General features: G+C 41.3%; 1 protein-coding gene across 1 annotated transcript in view; it reads right to left on the bottom strand.

Moving 5' to 3' along the window:
* kcnh8 (potassium voltage-gated channel, subfamily H (eag-related), member 8) overlaps positions 1-26,015 on the bottom strand; it is a gene marked incomplete at both ends in the record, with an annotated part of 50,764 nt that overhangs the window by 10,888 nt on the left and 13,861 nt on the right. The window contains 8 exons of the mRNA XM_080044922.1: positions 2,721-2,970; positions 5,589-5,788; positions 8,138-8,347; positions 10,885-11,089; positions 16,738-16,895; positions 17,410-17,647; positions 18,366-18,499; positions 21,143-21,274. Coding sequence (XP_079901048.1) covers positions 2,721-2,970; positions 5,589-5,788; positions 8,138-8,347; positions 10,885-11,089; positions 16,738-16,895; positions 17,410-17,647; positions 18,366-18,499; positions 21,143-21,274 — 1,527 coding nt within the window. The remainder of the gene's footprint in view (positions 1-2,720; positions 2,971-5,588; positions 5,789-8,137; positions 8,348-10,884; positions 11,090-16,737; positions 16,896-17,409; positions 17,648-18,365; positions 18,500-21,142; positions 21,275-26,015) is intronic.

The raw sequence follows: 26,015 nt of genomic DNA, 5'->3' as shown, positions 1-26,015 counted from the left end.
TTTCTTTCACACTCCTTCCCTCCCTCAGTCCAGCATGCTGACTTGTGTGTCGTGAGATATTCCACTAGACAAATTCTCCCTCCAACGATCCTATACTACCTTCTACACATCGTCTCACTGACTCTGTTTCCTGTCTCTCATCAAGGCCTCTCTCTCTCAACCACCATCTCTATTATGTTGTGCTGAGCTCTGCCTACATAGACTTTGTGTGTGACAGGGAAGAAACACAGACACACACACATACAGAAAGAGAGAGAGAGAGAGAGACAGAGAGAGAAAAGAGTTTTTCTCTTTTAGCCCGAAACTCAATGTCAGCCTGACCTTTTGCACTCAGCAGGTAAGCGCAGAGACAATGCTCTCTGCACTTCAAGCCACACGCACGCACGCATGCACGCACGCACGCACGCACGCACGCACGCACGCACACAAACACACATCGTTCTGTAGTAAACAATACCGCCTACTCTACTCGAAAAACACAGACAAACATGCCCAATTTTTTTTTCAACACGAGTGCTTGAATGCAGGTGCTGGGACAAAAAGGCCCACTGTACACACACACAAGAACACACACACTTTCATATTTGTCAATATAGCAAAGACCATTGAATTTACCAAGGAGTTGTGTTACATAGCAGATGTATAGGGTCCATAATGCAGTTAGACTGTTTGTTACATAATCTGTCTGTTCAGATGCATTCTGCACCAAGTGTGTGCAAACAATATGTGAGCATGAGGTTTAAGCAGGAGGTAATGCACCACTCAAAAGCGGGGGCAAGTTTGTATCGTATGAAGGTTGTGACGGGATGTTCACACTATATGATTAGGGCAGCATCCATGAAAACAGTAATAACTAGAAAGATAATACACATTTGTGCTTTCCCCCTAAAATCTTGAAATATTTCTCTAACGAACAGATTACGTTTGGCATAAATAATGGCACTTATTTATGTAAACAGTACCATTTACTCCAGTAAATGGTATTGGCTCTACAGTACTCTACTCGTCTTTTTTCGGTTTTCGGCTATGACAAATGTGTAACTACTCCATGGAGGTTCCAGACACCAGGTAATTAGACGGTGACATGAAACATCACATACCACTGATTGGTCAGAGCACCATTAGTGGGCGGCACCCTATTCTGCTCAACAAACAGCCAAGCTACTGCTACTGTTGTAGTAGGTTTTTGTTCTACTTTCTTTCAAAACTGGCACCCCGGACAACCACACCATGTATATTTATATATAATATTGCACAATATATGTATATATAACATTGCATGGCAAAAAAAAAATATTTTTCTGAAACAGGCTTTTATTTTTATGCATACCTTATCTTATATTTTAATTTGAACTTTCCATAATGACTCCTAATGCACTAGTAGCACAATGTTTTTTATAAAAAGGACGATCATTATAATTCTTAGTAAACAAAAACCCAAATAACTTTTCTTTGTTTGAGCTGAATTGCTGCTTTAACAGATGACACTAGAGTGCAGCTTTTAAGCTTCATTATACTATTTCTGCTTGCACATAATTCAGTTGACATTTTAATTAGCTGCTGCCTTAGCGTATCAAACATTCAATCAACACTGCGAATGAAATGTGTACAAATTTGGCGCCATGTGATGAATGATTTCATCTCTACCTACCATGGACTGGACTAGATAGAGCAGAAATGACCTGACTCCAGTGAATTGGACTGATGAAATGGGCTGGACCGAACTGCACAAGACAGATTAAACTGGACAGAACTGAATTATAATGCTATAGACTTGACCATACATACTCAGGTGGACATCAACAACCTGGAGGTGCTAAACCTGTATGGAATTGGATGATCCTGGGTTTGCTGAGAGTAGATTAATGGTATATAATATAATCCAATCTGCAGTGCCTGAATGTTTGTGACTGTTTCAACATCTGGCCGTCTGCTCTGTTCACCTTGACTGGACCCGTCAGTAATGATCAACACCTTTATGTTGCCAAAAATCAAGTTAAGCTTTGGAAATAAAGAATCTACAAAAAGCATCTTACTAGAGTTGATTTTATGGTTGTTCAATAGCAACCTGCTCTGAGAATGAGCTTTGGGACACTGTTATGCTCCTCTTTCTAAACAATGGGTTCATTTAGTGACCCGTCATCGCAATGAGACGCACAAAGATTTATTATGAAACTTGTTGCTTTGAGATCCTTTGTAGGACTATAATAAGGGATTTGTACTCCTTCTTTTACATACACCACCCTCTTCCTCCCCATCACCATCCCTTCAATCTTTACCACAAGGGCGTATGTTTTGTTTCAAAATTGTGGGACAGACACACACACACACACACACACACACACACACACACACACACACACACATTATAAATGCAGGAAACACTTAATTTCCAGCATTTTGGTGAAATTTTAACTACAACACAAGCCAGCGTTTGGCTAGTTTAGGATGGCATGCCCCCACCCCCCTCCCCCCCCCACACACACACTCTGACAACCGCCATCTTTTGGGGAGAAGGAGGTTGTCTTTCATCTTTTTTTCAGGGGGAAAAATGTACATCTTCTCAATAAATGGTAAATGACTCCACTTCTTTAGCTCTTTTCCCTGGTTTTTCACAGACCCAAAGCACTTAACATTGTTTTGTACACATTCACCCAATCATTCATACACCGATAGCAGCATCCCCCACCCCTTAATTCTACTCCTACGCTTTATCGTACCCAGGATAGCCAGCACCATGCCATCTTTCAGGACCTCCATGGAGCCCGAGCAGACGAAGAAGACGGCCTGCAGTGCGTCGCCCTGCCGGAGCAGGTACTCTCCGGGGGCGCAGAAGGTGGTCTTGATGTGCAGGGACAGGGAGCGCAGGCAGCCGCGGCTGGCCGAGGCAAACAGCGACAGCTCCAGGATCTCCTTGTTAAGGTGCATGGTGATGTCGGAGCGCAACTCGTCAGGGAAGTCCTTCAGCAGCTGTGAAGATGGTGGGAAGGAGAAAGGCAATTGAGGGAGAGACAGAGAGAGAGAAAGAGGAGGCAGGCAAGAGTGAGACAGAGCATGACAGCTGTGAAAAGACTGCAACTTTACAATGATTACATTGACACACTTTGATACAGGTCGTAAGCTATTGTACTATAGATAATCAAATGGGGGGGGGGGGTTGCTTGTTGTGTAGTGGTTCAGGGGTGGGATTTTTTTTTTCTAGAGGGCCAAATTCACTTAGAAAATGTGAGTAAAGGGCCACAAATTGGGCATATGGATTGAAACATTAAACACGTCAAATCAATAGTAGACATCTGAAAGCTTCACACCATGTTAAAGTAGCTACAAGGAGCTTTCTGTTTTTTTTGTTTCGTTTTTTTATACCTTTTATTGACAGTTTGGATAGAAAGAGATGAAATGGGGTAGAGAGGGGAATGGCATGCAGAGAAGGACCACAGGCAGGATTCGAACCCGTGGTCTGCTGCTTCTGAGGACTGAGCTTCATTGGAGGGCGCCCTAACCACTGCACCGTGAGCACCCCCCCCCCCACACACACCTCCACGCCCCATGCATCGTGATGAGGTAATGTATTCTTATGTGACCACTTGAAATTAATAATGGTAATTTGACAATGGAGAAGCCATGAACTTTTTGTCTTTGTTCACGTGAGGTTGGACCTGTGCAAAGGCATAAATAATAACCTTATAAAAATAGCTTTGTTCTTGCTGATGTTCTCTTTTGCTGTTACAGGTCATTTATGATCACCTGAGAAAGAGATAGACTATTGTATTAACATTTAAAGCTTCATTGTAGAAGGTTAAAAAATACTGATTACTAATATTTATGCTACAGTATACTGTACATCCACACCCATCATAAACACACAAACGGTCTGGTAAAGAGCCCTGTATCCCGGTATATGAGTCAAAACATTGCATATCGTTTACCAGTCTGTCTCCTTGTCAGGACAAAGATCTGTAGCTAACCGTCACATAGAGTCGATCAATGAGATGTCAGAGGCAGGCTGGCTTTAATCAACAGGCCCATCTATAATTCATCTGTCTGGGATTCATCATCATCAATCCATCTAGAGCGCTTGCCTGGGCTCTGACAGCTGTCTCACAGGCATTCACAGCCCTGGAGGGACAAGCTGCTATTACACTACTAACCGGTCGCCTCTGTTTTTGCTGCTTGTCAACAAAAGGTGTTGTTCAACCTCCTCTTCTGTTTGTGTATGTCTCTGAGCTGTCCCTACCGCCACATTTGAAATCCACGCTCCCGCTCTCTCCATTTTTTAAGTTTCTCGCCATTTTATTTTTTTATATGTATGATTTTTTTTGGGGGGCATTAAGCACACTCCTTGGTCCGGAACAACCTGCAATAAGTGCCACCGTAACATAAGCTAAAATATTCACAATCGACGACATCACAAGCTCCACAATTTTTCCTATTGTATGTTTTATTCAATAACTTCTCTGTTGACATTAAAGTGTTGGTGTAGAATACAAATCCATAAAGAAAGGTACTAACTACTTTACGTATCACTGGATAGTTTAATATTGTATTCGCAAAGTACTATAAAAGCTCTGAAATACATATAGTGGGAGTAAACATACAGTAGCATAGTGCAATATATTCAACTCAAATGTACTCAAATATAGCCCATCAGAAATGTCCTGAGGCAATGCTTGAGTGAATACAGTATAGTTACAGTAAAGTTATTTTCTACAGGACCATACAATCATTCCCCATATCTTACATTTCTGTACATTCCTTGTACTTAACACTTACCATGAGTCTGAATTCAAGTAAAAAGCAATCTAGAAAAAGAGGTGTGCACTATTTAAACCCCCTGAATCTCAAGCCTACAAAATATCCTGTCATCCACAAATTGTCATGTAAGACAGAGCAGTGATGTGTTTCTCAATTCTTCGCTCTTGTCTCGTGTGTGTCTCCCCCCCACCCCTCACCCCGCCCCCCTTGTCAGTCAGTCAGTGGTTGTGCTGAGGAAAACTTCCCCGCTCTACCATTGTGGGGGATTGTGTTATATCGATCATATTATCATTCTCGTGATGAGTTTGAATGTGGATGATAGGAGAGGAGTGAGAGAGCTATGTGATCTTTTGAATGAATTATTGATCACTAATAGTGCTACGCTGTTGGGAGCAAAATAATTTTATCCCAGTTGTATACGTACATGCTTGCGATCAGGGGTAAAGCTTTCTAGGGCCCATCCAATAGGGGGGGGGGGGGCAATGGTCTATTGTGTAAAGTATGAGTAATTTTTTACTCTAACGTGAACATGTACACCAAACAAGCGTTCTATCGCCATGTATTTGCTTCTGCTGCCTTGCTTATGCCTCACATATAAAATTTTACTAAAACTTATACTAAAAATGCAGACAGTTTTTGAGGTAAATCTTGCATTGATGACCGAATGCTGTTTTCCTGTTAGTTTTTACATTGTGTTTGTCATTTTTCCGTGAATTTAATTAATCAATAAGATGCGTTGATGTAGGAGTGAAACACATGCACATTGATTGATACAAGTAAAGCATGAGTAAAGGGGGCCCAGACATTTGTGTTGGTGCGGGCAATGCTTTTGGTACCTCGTTGCAGTCGATGCCGTTGTTGACCGACCAAGTTGTCTGGAAATACTCCAACATCCGCTGCTTGAGGCTCTGTGGCAGGTGATGGACGCGTATGAAGTCCTTGAGGTCTTTGGTTCTGGTGTGGTACTGGGACCAGCGTGAGTAGATCCTCTGGATTATGGCTGTCACATTGCCAAAGACCAACGCATGCATCAGGGCTGTAGAGAGGATGACAGAAGACAGAAAGGGATGAGGTGAGGAGGTAGACAGGTGGAGAGATATAATAGAGTGTGAGCATGAGTGAACTAGAGTGAAGGGGAGATTGCCAAGACAGTGGGGAACTGAAATAAGATTTTGTATGGCCAGCAGAGTGATACTTTTGTGTGGAACACCGTACACACTCGACACAGTGCCAAAGTGTGGGGAGAGGGAACAGCAGGGGTTGTTTCACTAGCACTAGCATTGAGTGATACCACAAGAAAACATGTGTTCTGCCATATTTTTCGCTTAATATCTTCACACCCAGAGAGCTCTCCAAAATACAGATAGAATACCAGCTGGTATATTTCACTTTTGCCAGTGGATGTATCTATTTAAAGGAATACTTCACCCATACAGAACCAGCGTTCTATCATTATAAAATCACTATTATAATATAATGAATGAGGTTTTTCTTCCCTCAGTCTTCCCTCAGTCTTCCCTTGGCCCAGCTGTCCTGTTAATCCTAACCCTTACTGTGATGTCACAATAAGGAAAATGTAGGGTTAGACAGTGAGACCATAAAACACTCTGTCTGCCTTTTCTCAGGCTAGGATGATCTGATTTCAATTTTTTTGCACATGTATAATAAATAGGATCTCCAAATTCAATGCACCTTCATATTCCAACCGGTGAAGTAGGTCTTTAAAAATACAGGAATAAAGAATATTTTTCTTCTAAAACCTTGTTTGGATAATCAAATGAAATGTTTCTTCCATGTAAGAATTATTATACGTCATTCTTACTAGAAGCTGTGATCAAATAGGCTTGTCAAACCAGCCAACCATTTGAATAGCACATATACATTCATGTCTTGCAACTGTCAGACAGGAACAGATCAGTGTCAGTAGTGAGATGAGAGCAATTTGATTGGTTTGAACGATACCTGCCATTTACAGGCCCATGGGTGATGCCTTCTCCTTATTTCATTCACTTTCTAACCGCGCCGCCTGTGTGTCAAACACAACACAGACGTACTACATGTCAAGTGTGACACCTTTTTCTGACATGTGCCATTGACAAGCAAAACCTGACAAGACACAGCATTTCAACTGAACTGACATTTTGCAATGTGCTAAGGTACGGCACCTGTTTATTCAGATGAAATCATTCCCCTTTTGCATACGTTACATCATGTTTGGAATTGTAAAGCAGAAAACATTTCAGTTCATTCTAATGAGGCAATAATCCAATTCCTTCCACAATCTCCCCGAATTTGACCTATGATCTGCTATAAACGGGTGCTTTGTATTCGTTTTCAACACACAAGGGATGGTGTTTGTGTGTGTGTGTGTGTGTGTGTGTGTGTGTGTGTGTGTGTGTGTGTTGTGAATCTACCCCGAGGCAGGCAAAGACATTTAACATTTAGCCCAACCAGAGTGGGGGAGAGTCCACAGGGAAACCCTACCATGGTTACCTCTTTTCTTCCCCCCAAAAAACAACAAACCTAGTGTAATGATCCATTTTGAACTGGATCTGAGCATGTTGCAAGGGTGTAATATGCATTATACTGATTTAAATGAAACTATTTGCATCTGCAAATGTGTGTTTTCTTTGAAAAAACCATTAAACGCAGCAATACAAAGGGATACAAAAATATACTGTAAACTTTTTGGAATTGCTATTTAAAGATCTCCTATTATACTACTTTTCTGGTCTTAATTTCTTGTTAAAAACTGCTATAGAGCAACCTGACACGAATCACATCACAAAAAACCATGTAGATTTTCGGGACACTCTTCCTTTCACCCTAGCGAGCACAGCAGTCTGCTCCACACTCGGCTTTGTGCTTCTCCGCCCCTCCCCCCCCCCCCCCCTGCAAACCCCACTCCGTTGTGATTGGTTACCTTCCTTCCGGAAAATCTTCAGCAGCGCGCGGGGAAATTTGAGAGCAGGAAGGTGGGGGCATGGCCTGAGCAGCATTACAAGAAGACGACAAGAATATCCGGAAATTCTGAACCGATTTGAATACGTGATTTCTCGACCGGCTGCCCTAGTGTTTAGTGTACGTCATTATTTGATAAGCTAGTATGGTTAAACATGACTATAAATCATTATAACAACGTTTATAGGTCATAAAAGTCCAAAAGTATCATAGGTCCTCTTTAATCTTCAAACCAAGACAAGTTGGATTCCTAATAGATTGAATATCATTCTATATCATAAGTTTACACTCGGATGTCTCATTGTTAATACTGTAAAATACACAGAAAGTCTCTCACAAACCACATGTGCAACTGAAAACATTTGATTCATAGACAATACTTATTATACACATGACATGATCACAATGTGTGTGTTCTCTGTACCTCCTATGAGCATGACGCATATAGAGAAGATCTTCTCGATGTCCGTGTTGGCCGACACATTGCCAAAGCCCACACTGGTCAGACTGCTGAGGGTGAAGTAGAGTGATGCGATGTAGACACTGCGGATGGCGGGCCCATTGCTGGTCCCGTTAATACTGCCTATGGCATAGTACGGAGACTCCAGACGCTTCCCCAGCTCATGGAGCCATCCTGTTGTTAAGATGGAGGGAATGATGTTATTGGTGGATGGAAGGAGACATGCATGGTAAGAGCTAGTGACTGATGCTACTTCATGTTCATTAGGAAGGCAAACGTTGGATAATCATGTTGAATAAACCATAGCTTTGTGCAATATCTACAATAATGACTAAGAGAAGCTTCATGTGCGTCATGTGATAAGGTTTGGCTGCAACTATTTATTTCAAAGCTCGGTGCAGTCAAGCATGTAGATGCAGACAAAGCTGACAGCATTGTTTCCCAGCTCTGGAAAGCAGTGTGTTACTCTGGGCTGCAACCAAAACAATGGATTTTAACAGGAGAAGCAGGTCAGATGCTTTGGAACTTGAACTGATCCCTGGTCAGTAGAGTGTGGAGACATACAGCGGATCCCAGGAGAGTCTCCTGGAGACACTGATGAATGGTAATTGGATGGAAGACCCTCATCGCTGCCTGACTTCAACTCAGTTCAGCATCAGAAACACATAATTAGGATACAACACATTAATCCCTCACGTATACTGACTTGTTATTTTATGACACTGAAAGGCAGTAATTGGCGAGGAGAAATCTGCATCGTTCTCATGACCTGGTCAATACTGACCCGGAACCAGTTAGAAAGACACCAGAGTGAGGTAATTGCAAGAATTGCATCTCATCGATGCCGACCAAAGATCAGCCCAGGGGGCCTCATTATATGAGGGACCTGGAGGCCGAGAGGAAATTGCAAGAAAAATCAAGCCATTTGCTCAGTCAGCTTTACAACACACACAGCCATCTGCACACAAGCGCGTGCACAAACACACAAACACACACACACACACACACACACACACACACACACCACCAATTTTGCTTTCACATTTTCCATTCAATACGTATTTCACAACAGACTTAGGAATAATAAATGGACGAGGAAATCACAAATAACTCTATCTGTTTACTGTATTTTCTCTGGACCACAAACACCTTCACCATCATATGACAACATGATTCCACCACATGTCTCAAACTCACATCTACGGTATGTGGTGTCATAATGCTGCAGCACACCAAATGAAGCATCTCAGTACACTTATGTAAAGTGCCTTATCATTTGTATCATGGCTGTACATAAATATCATAAACACTGCAGGTTTCTTGCATCAATAGCGTTTCAGAACAGCAGTGGATTTAGGAATAATGAGCAACGAAACTGCATTGCACTGTATTATTGACATTTTATACCAAGCCCAACACATAATGTGATGGTTGAGATAAAGCAGAAACTAAATCTGAACACAAGAAAGCATTAGAGGAGAAATAAAAGGAGGGCTTGAAAATATGCTGTATTCATGTGGTCAAAAAAGTGAAAAAGGACTTGTTTTGATGATCAATAAAAAAGATTATAGACAATTATTCTGAGCCATGAGCCACAAGCCATTTATTCTAGAGATGTTTGCCAACTGTTTTCTTTGTATTGATTCAGTAGAGAGCTTGACAAAGCCAGATAATGGCTTCCTCAGCTGAAAAAATGTAGATAAAATGAAAACACTTCATCGGGGCTTACCTCCTGTACGCATACAAACACGCAAACAATAACATATGCACCAGCAGCCTAACAGTCTGTATCTTACCAAGATCCATTCTGAATCTGCTGCACTTGAATGGTTCTGCTGACTGACTGAGATCAAATTTATCCCCTTCTACAAAATCTCTCATTTTCATAGATTTAAAGCCTCACTTTGTTTTTCCATGGCCTTCACTCCTAAGCTAACATCATTGTCGTCAATGCTTTTTCTTTCTGCACCTCGTGGGAAGGTTAGCACAACCTCACTGCATACACACTTTACCTATACCATTCATCTCTCCACACAGCAGCAGGTAGTTTGTGGAGGTCATTCAAATTTGACCTTTAAAGTTCTTCTTTTAGGACTGAGGCTTTATTGATGTTGAACACATCTGTTACATGGTTTTTTACACTCCTGGGACCATCTGATTTTTTGAGTACATTTTTCTGTAAACCTACATTAGTAGTGTTTACCAACTAAAACATTTAAATCCCTGTTCAAACTGGATATTTTTTCTACAAATGGAGGCTTTGTGTTTGCATTAATTTAAAATGTCAATATTTGGCATGATAATACATTATAGGGTCTCCTGTGACACTCTGAGATAATCTGATAATACCAATGTTTGTGGTGAATCAGCAGATCCAGTGTTGTGGCAATAAGCATAAGGGAGTCAAGCAGTTAAATTAAGAAAATCACATGGATTATTTATGCCTCTTGGCCTGTGAAATGACACACACATACTGTAGGCTTCATATCACATTACATTTCCCCTGTTACTCTGGTATACGCTCTAGTTCCTAAACATACACCTGCTGGTTTTGGTGTTGGATGGGAGTGAAGGGAGCTGAAAGCAATGATGTCATGGTGGATCTCACTGCAACTCTCCATTTAGTTTGAAAGCATCAAGAACTACAACTGAGCTTGGAGGTGAATTTTTTACGGACTCAAGGTGAAAACATGGCTTACTCCTTCACTCACCGATATCCCAGCTGTATGCGTTGGCCTCCATCTCCATCTTGCCAATAATGTACCAGATGCAGGCCATCCAGTGTGCCAGCAGGGCGAACATGGACATCAGCAGCGTGAGGACCACTGTGCTGTGCTGAGAGTAGCGGTCCATCTTCTGAAGCAGCCGAAGCAAGCGCAGCAAACGCACTGTTTTTAACAGGTGGACCACAGACACCTGGGAGAGAAAGATTAAGGCCCCATGGCAAATTTATTTTAACCATTATTTTCACTTGATCAATTGATTGATTGTTTTCAAATGTTGTGCAAACAGAATACAGACAGCATGAATATAGGTACATCAATAGAAAATACACTTTGGAAAATGGCAAATGGAATCGCATAGGATACATCCATACTATCCAAATAGTTTGGTCAAACAAGCAAAGCAAATTTTCTAAACACTTGAAAGTAACTCTGAACAAAATCAAATACAACATATTATAATTCAAAAGGTTTTAATAAGATTCAAATGAAAGATAGAACCAGTTAGATTAGAACACAGTCTGAGGGTCAGAACACAGGACCCTTAGAGCCAGCTAGTGTCTGGGGGTCAAAGCATAGGAAAATCAGAACCAGCGAGAACAGCCTGGGACTCAGAACACAGGAGAAGACCCAACTAGATCATAACATCAGCCTGTCATACTCTACATCTAGGCCTATACTCTACATTCCAGCCCTGAAGGTTACAGGGAAAGATGAGAAGGTGCTCTTTCCGTGTGGTTGCCCCAGGTCGTCTTCCTGGTGTATTTCCTTGGCATGATGGCTTTTCTACAATGTGTATGACATTAAAATAAAACATATGTCATGTAATATTACATTAAAATATGTATAAGACTAAACTTAACTTGTGCCTCATGGTGGGGGAAAGTGAGACAGTGGCTCACTTTCCCCCACAGCATTTGGCTCACTTTCCACCACAATTTGAGAAAAAACTACCTCTCTTAGCATTTCAGGCTAATCTTCAGTTATCAGCATCACATGGTTTCATATGTTGGTAGTTCATCAACACGTATGATATAAGTTTTTCTACATGAATACATTTGCTTTGGCACAACAGTTGATTAAGTTGACAGCAAGAAAATTTACTTTTACATGCAAAATACCTATTTTGGTGAAAAAAACATGCTTACCACAGCACCATGAGGTCCTCTCTTTCAGGGCCATGGGGAAATGAGAGGGGCTTGAAAACATATATATATATGGTCACATGACCACAAATGTTTTCCGTTGCCTAGATACAGGGGGTGGCTCACATTACCCGATGCCTCAGATTCCCCCGTTCTCCCCTATATACTTAATATATATATTATATTTTTCAAATAACAACAACAAACAAACAAACATACTTGACTGGGGAAATGTATCAATTTCATGCGTTTTTTGTCATGAACAGCATTTCCTGGAGATGGCTGGTGTCGTAAAATATATTTGTTAAACTTGCAATGGAAACACCACCATCTACAATTGAATCACACACACACACACACACCATTGTCTTCACTATGAATCAATGTCGCCTCCTCCCTCTCCACAAACTATAGCTCCTGGAGGCAACATGTGTTTCAATCCTTGTTAAGCCGTGATCAAGCACCACCACTACATAACCTCAATTTCTTTTCTTGAGATTGTTATGGTTTTCTGCTGAGGGCAAAGTCAGAGATACAGACACAAGGAGAGAGAACCAAAAACTACAGAATCAGGGTGAGGAGCAGACTGAAACTCTCAGCTTAATTACACACACACACACACACACACACACACACACACACAAACAAACAAACAACACACACACATATTTGCATCCGTAGCACTGCCTGAAGTGACAAAAAGCTCTTAACCATCCTTCATGTCCCCTCCAACATTAGAGGCTGCTCAAATGCTCTCACGTGTCTATAATTAGAACGTGACAAATGCTACACCAATATGAGAAGCATGAAGATTTCCTGATGAAGGATCCTCCAATATAAAATAACCAATTAGAGCAATCAGGCGCTTGCTGGCAGGTGTGTTTGTTTTGTTGTTAAACCTAACCTAACATCGCCATATAGTGTAGTGTCTGTACTCCCTCCCTACACCTTCCTTTGTTCTCTGTCTTTTCTCACATTTTGCACTTTGTTCTCTCAGTCTCTAACAAATGAAACTCCATTTGCTACGAGCATTCTGCTTCCCTCTACTGACTTACACAGCCAAAGTCAAGTTCCCCTTTCACACCTTTACCACGTTCACGCGCCATAGATGTGAATGTCATCCATTGTGCACCTGCTCCTCGGGAAATCTCCACCGACAGTCTATCATGTAAGGCTGCATGTATTCCCATTGGAGACGCACGCACGGACTTCCGCGCATGCATGCACACACGCACACACGCACACAAACACAGACACAGACACAGACACACACACACACACACACACACCACACACACAACAGCTATTATGAAGAAGGATTTAGGACGCAGAGGATATTTGTAACCTTTCTATGAGGATCTGTGTGTGTGTGTGTGGCGTGACTGGCGATGGGTGGAGACTGAGAAAGTGGTATAGAAATACCTATAGACAAAAGTGTAATTGCTAAAATAAAAAGGGGAAGACAAAGGAAGGGTGTGGGATATACTGTGTAGTGTGTAGGCAACAAATGAATGATGAAGAACGAGCAGGGAAAATGTGTGTGTGTATGTAGTACGTTTGTGTTTCTGTGTTCCTTTGTCAGTGTGTGTAACATATACATTCAGAGAGAGAGTTTGAACCAAGCTTAGAGGACGAGATATTTGCACTCATCAACGCTGCTCGTGTATGTGGTTCCACTATGTTGTATGGAGGTTTTTGCCACACTCTTGCTGTGAGAAATAGAGAAACGGGCGCAGCGCGATGGGTAATGAAGCCTCCTACGGAGCCCTGGGGAGAAGCTCCGCCTCCGTCCCGCCATCTATCACCACCCCGCAACCCACCTATGGCGAGAACAGGCTGCGCCACATCCCATTCCTATCCTGCAGAGCATGAGCAGTAAGCAATAAAATGCACCCAACAATGCATACACACCCCCTGCCACGTCTTCTTTCAACTTTTCCCTCTACCCACTTCCGTCTCACGACCTCCTCTCGCATTTCAGTCTGGTCTGCTCGTCAAGTGTGAAATTTGCATTAGGCTTCTTGATTGCTTCTTTTTCCTTCCGCTTTTTTTTTTGAGGCAGTGCTTGTGCACATAGAGACTATAACATTACAGAAATGCTCATTATTTCTTCCCCTGCAGCCACTCCTTTAGAGGGACAAGCCAATCATAACAGTGCGACTGGTCATGTTTACATTTATTTATTTTATAGATGCAGCAGTATCAGGGCCAATACACATGCATAATGCTGCATAATACCAACTATGCCTCCAGGCCCAGGAGACGTATTCATAGGAGCTTTAATAACAACTTTAGCAGTCATAGCAGTAAATAAGAAATTGCGGTCTTTGGCCCTGGTTTAAGACATATGACTACAGGAGGCTAGTGCTTGCAACAACATGCATCTTAACTGCCAACCAATTTGTGCAGATGATTATTTATTTATAAACAAACAAGCAACCAAAACAGCCAATCAAATTCATTTTAGGATTTTATGGATATGTTAATTTGAAATGACCCTTTTGTTCATTTTTTGTTCTGTGATACTTTAGTGGCAAATGTGCAACAGCTCACACGAAAAGGAGGAAACCTGTCAGTTATAAGGGGGATGATCATGGGAAATAGGAAATACGACCGGCATAAAATGAAAATATACAAAATGTGTGAATTAGTCTAACTTTACCAGCTGTAAAACAGGCCACAAAAAAAGGAAGAAACGACAGCGATATAAGAGAAAAATAAAATAAAAAAGGATATACTTCAGGGATATACTGCTGAGGCCCCTTGGCTCATTTTTGTGAATGATGGCTTCTGCTCTCCTCAAAGGGAACATCCATCTTAATGGTCCGTCCTTAGAGGGGACATCATGCAGAACGTAGCAATCACCGGCCTCCTACTGGGTGTGCACGGTATTCCCATTACTACAGTCTATAACCAAACAGGCCCTCCCCCACAGCTCCAATACATAGAAGATCTCCTGCTCTTGTTTACAACTTTCTATATTTATTTATCTCTCCACTCACTCCTCTGTTTATAACAGCCCTGGTTGACTAGTTTGATTTCCTGTTGGTCTACCTAGGAATATTTAAGGCCAAGTGTTTTTTGTGTGTGTTCATTCACACATGTACTCATATATTGAATGCTATGAGGATAGAGTGACAGCAAACAGCAGCATTGAGCACAGGCAAAGCATCAACGCATCTCTTTCTCTAAATTAGAGGCCAAAGCAACCACAAGCTCTATAAGCAACCGTTCATATTGAACCTGCCTATAGTGTAGTGCTTCCATCACATGATATCATTCAGCAGGGGGGAAGACATACGTCTTCCTAATTGCTACACTTCTCCGTTTTTACGTCATTGAACTATTCTTAAGGGGGCCATGTACTGTATTTGACTCCAGCAGAACAGAAAAAGGTTTTAATGATACAGGTTGGATTGTTTTCTCAGCTCTGGTACAGTATGTGGAATCAATACGCAGAATCAAAGAGGCACTGGAGCACACACTGCAGTAAACACTCCATGCAATCTATCCCTATAAGATGTCAAATGTGCTAGAGGTGTTGCACATTACAATGCACCTGTGTTTTGACAGATTTAGATTACTGTGTATCTGCTGGGCAATCATTAGATTTTGAGTACAAAAAGTAAGGTTGTATTAAAGCTATAGTGCGTAACTTCTGACTAGTTACAATAATACTTTTGGCACATCTGCATGACTTAAGCTTTCGCTGATCGCACATGGATTTGATACCTTCTGCTGTGTGTCAAGGTTTTTTCTTAGCAGTAGAATCAACAACTAATTTCTTGGGCGCTTCTTGGGATTTTTTTTTTAGCTCCTGCGCCAATGTCTGGGTTTGTAAACGCTGCCATACTGAGAAATACAGAGAGAGTTTTGTGGAGCTGATAGGCCTGCCTTATCAACTTTGCGTCAACTCGTTTGGAGATGGCATGAATAAAATCAACATTAATTTATGTATACAAGATACATGCTATAGCTTTAACTTAGACCTATATTAAAGGTGCTGTAAGCGGAATGGTTCTTTTAGCTAACTTCCTGTCAGTTACTGCAGTTAGCAGTCCCCTCGCTTGTCCCTACGTCACCACATTAATGCACTGCGGTCTTCAAGCAGCAAGTTATCTAGCATCATCTTAGATCCATAAGTGTGATAAAACATGATAAAACCCATCAAAACAGACATTGGGAAGGATTTTTATCTGCTCCGCCATTGTAGGCGCATACACATTCACCCATCGGTTGCTCTGGCGTGCACCGGCAGTGAGACCATGGAGTGTATATACTATATATGAGTGAGACACGTGTCGGTTTGTAGCTTTCTATCTTCTGATTGGATAAAAATTTCGGGATACTACAATAAGTTTATTTGCCGATTACATGCAAAGCAGCTGACTGAGAGATCGACTCTATGAAACGCGCACATTATGTAAGTGATCACTGTATGAATAAAGAGCGATTTCGCACTTATTTTAACATAAATAAACTGCTTACTTCACCTTTAACTCTTACGCTCTTTCAAATATTGCTTGCATCTAATGTTTTTAATTTGATCATAAAAAGTTGTATTTTTAAGTAAAAGATTTACTCCAAGTCAAGACACGGGAAAACTAACAACTTATAAGTGAATTTTCAGTCGCTGTTGATTCTGTTCTACGGTAAACACAGGGGGGTTAAGGGAAAAACTCCAACGGTGACTCACCACGCTGACTTTGAAGGCATAGAGTAGGTCAAAGGGCAACGCGGCCACCAGGTCGATGATGAACCATGTGGTCAGGTAATGGATGCAGATCTGTCGAGCGTCAAATATCACCTGGCCCGACTTGCTGACATAAGTTGTGCGAAAGTTAAAAACAATGTCTGACAGGAAAATAGAAAGAGAAACACAAAGAGTTGAGTTATTGTAAATGCTGGTTATTATAAAGTATAGGGCTGCAACTAACGATTATTTTGATAATCGATTAATCTGTTGATTGTTTTCTCGATTAATCGATTATTAATCGATTAGTGTTTTGGTCCGTAAAATGTCAGAAAATGGTGAAAAATGTTGATACATTTTCCAAAGCCCATGTTGACGTCCTCAAATGTGTTGTTATGTCCAAAACACACAGATATTTCAGTTTACTGCCATAATAGGATTATAGAAACCAGAAAATATTCACATTTGAGAAGCTGAAATCAGAGAATTTGGAAATATTTTATTAAAAAATTACTCAAAACAATTAATCGATTATCAAAATAGTTGCCGATTATTTTAATAATCGATTAATAATCGATTTGTCGATTGATCGTTGCAGTTCTAATAAAGTAATTATACTTGCACTGAACTGGGACTGATTACTGTAGCCGTCAGTTCTGCGATTCTGCCACTAACCTATGGTGAACAGTATCTCCACCGCAATATCGCTGACAGTTGTGCTGCGGGTTAGGTCATCGTCATCGCCGATGAAGCACACGTTGTAGGGCACCGTCACAGCCACGTAGAATGTGGCGAGTAGTATAAGCCAGTCCCAGCCGGCTTTGAATGCGCTGAAGTGAAGTAAGATGAATTTGGACTTCTTGGCATCTGCTACCTTGTACTCCGGCAGAGCAGGCGGATCACCAAACACATTCTGAACAGGACAGGAAAGGAAAGGAAAACAGACATGACACAGGAGCGACAACCTGTTGCATTCACTTACTTTGATTTATAGGCCTACTCCCCCACAAAATAGAATTAGAAAACATTAAAAAACTTTCTCTGTATAAAGCATTTAGGCTACATGTTGAGGGACATAGGCCTATGAAATTTGACTTTGAAAAACTTCCAAAGTGCTTGGTTTACTATTGCATATTGATTAAATGGTTGAACTTGTAGTTGGGTCGTGATGAACTGCAGTCAAAAGACTTACAGAAAAATTATGTTAAGCAAAAATTAAAACCTATTATATGACCATTTTAGAGCAATACGTAAAAAAAATATTCAAAAGTGTAGATAGACCCATTCCCTAGATTAGAACCTTTTTTTCTTTTACATTTGCACTCGGGTAAGGGTTAGGGTTAGGGTTATATAATATCTAGCCTATGGGATTCATTTCAAAATAATCTGTGATATAGAGCATCAGCCAGGGTAACACCTTTTTGACTTCAGAGCCCCTCAGTTATATAGGCCTACAGTCTATGGTTTCTCCACACAGACACAATGTTTCTCCTGCCCTTTTGATTTTGTCCACTGTCCTTTCATAACTGCAGCGATCTTCCCACTCCAAACACCCCCATCCATTTTTGAATGACCCTACATGCTGTTGCATCCTCCTGCCCCTGTAGTTTGAAGTGTCTAGATGATGATACCTTGTTGAGCTTGATCTTGCTCTTCTTCTTCTCTCTGCTGTGGAGGTGCCCAGAGATGTGGTAGAGCACCGTGCCGCTCCGCAGACCAGCTGAGCCGAACGGAGAGCCTGTTTTCACCCTGCCGCGACGTCGCTCTGCAAACACACACATACACGCACGCACGCACACACACACGCACACGCACACACACAAACACACACGTGCACACACACACACACACACACGCACGCACGCACGCACGCACGCACACACACACACACACACACACACACACACACACACACACACACACACACACACAACAAGACACACAAGTTAGTATTCATTCCGCCCCTCCCTACAATACTTTACCCCCTAAGGTTGACTCCTGATGACATGAAGCAGTCATTATGCTTGATGAAATACAAAATATTCTGTCCTAAATAGGAAAAACATGAATATGCAGGAAGGGAATAACAAGAAGAATGTGTCATTTCAGAGTAAATTGCTCAATTTCTGAGTGATGTGGTAAAGAAAATTGGGTATTTCCTGTCATTTTGCCTTTTGCAAATGCCAAACAACTGTTACCTGCGTTACTTATTTTGATTCACATCATTCAGTCATAAATACTGGTTGATAATGTCTTATTGTGTAACCCCTCTCAAGCAAAACAGTGCAATTTTCAGCTTTGATGAGCAGCTGCAGAGAGGCAGTTTCTGTAAGCATAGGCCTATCCTATGGCAGCTTTTCTATGGTCGATTGCTGCTGGAGGGGGTTTGTGTGTGTGTGTGTGTGTGTGTGTGTGTGTGTGTGTGTGTGTGTGTGTGTGTGTGTGTGTGTTTGTGTGTGCTTACTGGCATCATGCTTTTGTGTGTGTGTGTGTGTGTGTGTGTGTGTGTGTGTGTGTGTGTGTGTGTGTGCGCGTGTGTGCGTATTGGTATGTCTGTATCTTCTAAGTGTATTGTAGTAGATAAAGTAGATAGGGCAAGAGTGATGTGTTCAGACCAAGGAGTTGTGTAATGGGAGAAGGCATTTTATCGCTGCTGGGTTCTGACTGAGCCCAATTCTCACTGCCGTAAACCCACAGGACAGGACTAAGGCCAGATTGGCTGCAGGGGGGATAGAGGCAATAACGAAGCTGGAGAATGGAAGTGATAACTACTTCTGAGTGTCTTTTTGGAAAGTGTGCGTGTGCGCGCTCACGGCGAGTGTGTGTCGAGAAAGTGTGTGTGTGCGCGGACCCCAGACGAGGCGAACAGACAGGGCCATCCATAACATGGTGCAGCCTAGGGGTACGCGACACGGCAGGAGCACAGAGACAGAGACATGCTTATTTTTAGCACTAATGAATTTCACATCCGCTTTTATAGCCATTGTAGGGGGTGTAGAGTATAAGGGATGCTGTGTATAACGGGGAAGGGTACAGGCATGTAGGGCAGACAAAGGATGTGGGGCTGGATATAGTAAAAGCAGCTGGAATATGATGAGAAATAGTGGTGAGGGATAGGAAGAGAGAGAGAGAGAGGGGGGAGGACACCAGAAAGCAGAGGAAATAAACTAAGAGTTAGATTTTACCCATGACAAGAAAATGGAGAAAATAGAGAAGGAGAGGAGACGGGGGGTGAATACAGAGGACACGGTTCCCTCTTTTGCACCTGCTGTCCACATTGTTCTAACAGCAGTATTACTGGGTCACATGCGAGGAAAGCACCTCTAATGATTGTATTTGTGTCCGTAAATGATTGTTGAGATTGGTTTCTGCTGGGCTTGGCAACTTTGCTGTTACACAACCAAGTTAACTTGTTTGATTACAAAACTTTAAAACTCCTCTGCACTGGCCTAGACACATAACAACACACACACACATCTCACTTCTACATCCGCACTGACAACAGCATCAAAATGCAAGCACTTAGTGAGACTTCAGAGGCATATTCTCAATTAAGTTAACTTGTCAGACACTCCACCCATTGTTGTGAGTTGTTTATATCTGTCTTAAGGCATGCTGCTGCATCAGCCTCTTTCCTCTTCGATGATAATCTTTTCATTTTGAGGGCAACAATTAAATGTGCTTACTGCTTCCTGTTCTCACTTATTATCAATAATGAGAGTAATTAGGCAACTGAGGCCAGAGATGAGAAAAGTCAGTTTGCTGACTTCATAGGTGCACACACACACACACACACACACAGACACACACACACACACACACACACACACACACACACACACACACACACACACACACACACACAAACACACACACACACACACACTGACCTTCTCTCTTGCTTTGTAGGCCGCTTTCGGCTTCAGCTAAGGTGTTGGCCTTAAGGTAGCTATAATCCTTTTGAGGAACTTGATATGAAGGACAGAATTAGTTTGTATTTACAAAGATGACGAATAAATTACTGGAAGGGCAAACACGAGGTGAGGTTCTAAGCAACATATCAGAGCCCTCAGCTGCTTCTCAAATGTTCTATCTGAAAGTATATGCGGCCCCTTTATCCTAAAAAAAGGGGTTCTCTAAAGAGATTACAAAATACTTACTAAACTATAATTACAAATATTAACCTGGATATTACAAAGGTGTGTGTATCTTGATCATTTTGATGAATGAGTGTTACACCCTGACGTCCTTGTGACAGTTAGTAATGGGCCCAACAATGCCAAACAAGTAGTAAAACAGATTCCTGACACTGGATTCTAATGGCTTCTTCTATGATCTGGGAACCATTTAGAATACATTCAGCAACGTTAATACAACTCATACATACTGTATACGTGCACCTACTGACCTTCCTTCTTGTCCTCGTGGATTGTTTTGGCTTTGGTGTCTGTGATGTCCTTGAATGAAGCCAGAAAGAGCACCACGTCCCCTTTCTCATTCTTAATTGGCACAATGTCCAGCAGGCACCAGAACAGCATGGCTGAAAGGGGAAACACACTTATTAACACTTTTACACACATATCTCTGATCATACTCAGGATGGATATACAACATGTGGGCATGACCAATGCTGCTGTTTGTGTCTGAGGGGCCGGGGGGCATCAGTTCCACAGATTCCCAGACTTATTAGTAAGCCTATCGTCTGCAGCTGAAAGTCCCTCGGGAGAAGCAGAGCCTTTAAATAGACCAAGTCCCTGTTCCCCGTGCACAGCCAGAGATGAACCAATCTCTGAGGTCCCATCTCCGGCTAAATAGATTGCTTTTCAGAGGAACTACAGGTCAGCATGTGTGTTTCTGCCCCAGCGATAGCAAGCTTGTTCCCTTAATTGTTTCACTTTCATAAGATTCATTTTTGTCAAAAAGTCGTTATAGAAGACTGATGGTTTAGAACATCTGCACATTCTTGTACTGTATATTGCATCATTCTGTAAGCCATCACCTTTACGCTGTAATAAACATTTTCAAAGGAGGACATGAAAGGGGCTCGCTTACAGTGATGAACCAAGCTCTTTTCCTCTAGCTTGTCGCTTCGAAGATAGCTGGTGATAGCATGTAGCAGCTTAAGAGCTGGAAATATTTTTTAAGGTTTTGGGTGGGACCAAAACAGAGCTTAAAAAGGAGATTTAATATCAAAATGGCCATAAACACAACTCATATTGAATACGATCGTGCTCTATGTCTGCTAGTTGAGTACAGTGAATAGGCAAGTTGCTCCATAATCTGGTGATTAAATATCAATTTTGTGTTGTCTTTACAGCTTATTAAATGTAATAAATACAGGTCTATAGGTGGAGCCAGTGATTCTTGAGAACGCCATTTAAATAACCTAGGCTGTGTATTACAGTTTTTTACGATCGCTAAACCACAGTGGGCACAACTGGAACGACAAGAGCAAAACTCTAACAACACTATGCACAGCAGCGGTTCATTCGGACTAAACTGTATCTCATTTTTCATTGCTTAAACACAATTTTTAAAACTTTACACACTTATCTCATGGTTTAACCACAGCCTGCACAACACTGTGGATTTCTAGCACTTTGTTCAAATGCTAACACACTGCTGTCACAACTGTAGACCACACATTCAAAACAGAATTAATGCCTAGTGCATTTCAAACACTGCAGATTGCAATTTCAACTGAAACACTAAGAAGGTGTCTTGTTTTAGACTTGTTAGTGAACCCACTTTAGGCCTATATACAGTATAGGGAAAGCTCAAAAATAGGAAGACATGTTGGAGGGAGAAGAGAAGTGTGAGACTGTGGATGTGTGGAGGAAGACCTAGAAGACATTGAGCTGTAATTTCTGATGAAATACAGTAAGGGCAACACTGATAGACCCTGTTGTGAATCATGGTCTCTCATTGAGAGAGGCAGGGTTGAGGGTGCAACGCAATCTGCAAAGATCTAAAGTTGCATCTCTAATACAAATTTTCAAGCAAACAAAAATGTAACAGTTGCATCCTTACAGTAAATGACAACATTACAGGAATTGATTTCTGTATTACAACTATAGAATATTTACACAGATACATACTACATTTGGAAATGTTAGCAATAAAATATAAAATTAAAAGATGTGTCATTCGAAGCAAACTTCTGATTTTCATTCATTTTTGTTTACCTAAACATAACTAGTATGTTATAAAATAAACAATTTAATGTGAAAGAATTTCACCCTTTCATCAAAGAAAATATTACGTAATTTGTGTGAAGTAACTCAAATTATTCAAACTGTAAAGATTAAAAGTTTGTAATTTGTGTATTGGGGTTTGATGCTAGTGTTTCTACTCTGAGTGTGTTCTGAGTGACAGTGTGTGTCATCTCAATGAGGCTGGTTCATAGTGTTTGCTGCACTGAGCCTATTTTGCAGGTGAAGTGAACTGTTCAGCTCCAGTGACTGTTGGTAGTGCAGACTGTAGTTAGAGTTTTGCACATTGAGCTACAGTTGTGCCCACTGTGGGTTAGCAATCGAAGAAAACTGTAACATTGGGGTTTTTTCAGCGCCCACACAGTATGTAGGCCTACAGGTAGCGGACTGTGAGGAAAAAAGCGATTTTGACTACAAGCATTCTGCAGAATCGCTGACTCCACCCTTTAATTAATTCAATTAACTCAAAGTTCACTCATTCTTGCTAACCGTTGGATGGGCTGCCAAGAAATTTCATAAAGAAATGCATGATCCCCAGAGGATGATGAGTTGCTTTTCATCATGTGGCCATACAAGCTGCTCAAAATTTCCAGCACTGCCCTTTTTGACAGAACACCCCTGAAACTAATGTCAAAATTCCCCTCAGCCTCAGCTGTGCTTGTTTATGTAACGCTAACATTGATGATATCGCTGGTGTAATAAGTTAAATGGTAGCATATAACACTATCACACTACATCATTTTTCTAAAGGAATTGGTACACACAAAAATGCAACACAACTGAGCCAAGCCTGTCAGTGTGTAATGTTTTCTTAAGGGGCCACCATACAGAGGATACACCTTTTTAATTAGGTAACCACTTCTCATCTCTCATATCATCTTCAACCGCTTATCCGGGGTCGGGTCGATGAGGCAACAGCTCCAGTAGAGCTTTGAATCCATGATCTTCTTTTACATAAAAGAAACAAAATTATTCTGCTGTGGCATATGACAGTGTAACTGGTATTTTATTTTGCCGGAAGTTGTTTTAGGGGATATTAAGCATATTTCACGTTTGTCTCTTTGATAGTTTGATTATTTACTTAATTCCTTGTTTGAACTTCAACTTATATTTTTCTTCAAATTAATTTTTTTTTAACCAATGTCATCTATTCCCCTTTATTCTCAAAATACTTGTTTTGCTGCAAATGGATTTTGTCAAGATGAACGTCTTCAAAAAGCTCATGGTCTCCTTTTCATTATTTTGCTATTCAGTGAAATGAATTTCTGATTGAAGAAAAGGGATTTCCCACGGAGTTCCCTGCCACCACTCATTCAATCTTAATTTGCCTGGTGATGACTCAATCACTGTGTTGTTGTCTGTGTGCGTGCATGCGAGTATCTGCATATGCCTTATGGAGGCAGCCCCATCGAGTGCATATGGTGAGAGAAAATGCGCTCGTCATTGTGAACACGCAGCTTTTGTCTCGTCTCTCACGGGCAGACAGACGGACGGGAGACAGACCGAGAACAATCAGCTACGTTTACGTTCAGGGTTTTGCTGTGTGACAGACGGTAAGAGAGAGAGAGGGATGAAAAGGGAACATAAAGAGATCTGGGGTAATGAAAAGAAAGAAAGGAAAGGATAGCAAAAGATGTAAAAAATGTAATTGCCTGAGAGAGACAGAGGGAGTAGAGAGGTAACAAAAGGAAAGTGTAAGAGAACAGCAGGGAATGGTGCGACAGAAAGGACAACAAAGCAGTTGACAGAGCGGTGTAGACAGTCACATCTGTGATGGTATTATCAAAGCGTGTGTGTCTATATGCAAACTGCACTGAGTCATCTACAAAGTCTGCTTATAAATCAAAGAGAGAAATTACAGGAAAGTGGCACATCATTTGACACACGTATATACTGTACCATACCTGCATGAGTCTTTAAAATAAAAAAAACAGTTTCATAGACAATCCTTACAGCAATCTCACTACAAGGTCCATTTAATAGCTGCTTTGGATCTTTTCATTACATAATTTTCATTCTGCAGATGGAGAAACTAGACATCTGAATCTCTGGCCACATCTCTTGTTTCAGACACTGCCATTAAAAAATGTTTTTAAAGTTACAGTGTGTAGAATTTCTTGCCATTTTTGAGAACAGTCCTAATAGAAATGGAATATAATATTCACAAGTATTAATCGGTGTATTATCGCTTGAAAATAAAAGTAATTTTTTATTACCTTACAGTAGAACAGACTTGAAAAACTTAACAGCCTTATGCATTTTTAGTCTTTAGTAACTAGGTTCTTGTGCTTGAAGGCTAAAGGTGGGGTTAGCAAGGGAGGGTTACAATCTAGAATCAAACCACTAAAAGTCACTGAATACAGGTACAGAATATTACACACTGTACCTTTAAGAGAAATATGTAGTTAAGAGTTTGGTGTCTAGGTCCCGGCCTCGTCACTTCACTACCCACATATTTACATGGAATATTGAGGAGTGATGATTGGATATCTTTCCCCTGGAGCCTACAGTGGGAAGCTGAGGTGGTGGTGGGGCTGGAAAGCAGGCATCAATACAAGAGCAGAGCAGCAACAGCAATGACAAAGCAGAGGGGGAGATGGGAAATCTTGCAGTACTCTTGTGTACGTACGGTAGCATTCCCGCCCAAGTTGACTGCCTGAACTAACAAGCAGGCTTCGCTCCACTTGTTGTTTTGCAAAATAAATAGGTTCTGTGTTCTTCCTATTAACCTCTGTTAAGGAAACAACAGAGCTGGGAAAATAAACAGCTAAGATTGTAAGTCAACGTGAAATATTTAAAAAGCTTTGTGTGAAATGACCGTAAGATCCTACATCAACATGTTACCAAGGCCAGGGCAGGAATGAACTCTCAAACTCAATCCATACAGTTGTGTGAAAGCCTGCAGTGAAGAGTGAAGTTATAATAACGGACAGACTCCTCTTGATTTTGCAGACAGAGCAGCTGCTAATAAAACTCATTCACACAAATACTGCCGGGCTTAATTTAAGAAGAAAGTTTTTTGAGATTCACACAACCTAATCTACTGCAAGCCTTAACAAGAACATGAGG

This window comes from Ammodytes marinus (genome assembly GCF_949987685.1).
Source record: "Ammodytes marinus genome assembly, chromosome: 17".
In the NCBI taxonomy this organism is placed as follows: domain Eukaryota; kingdom Metazoa; phylum Chordata; class Actinopteri; order Uranoscopiformes; family Ammodytidae; genus Ammodytes; species Ammodytes marinus.
The sequence above is the reverse complement of the archived record's forward strand: the minus strand, read 5'-3'. Positions and strand labels throughout refer to the sequence as shown.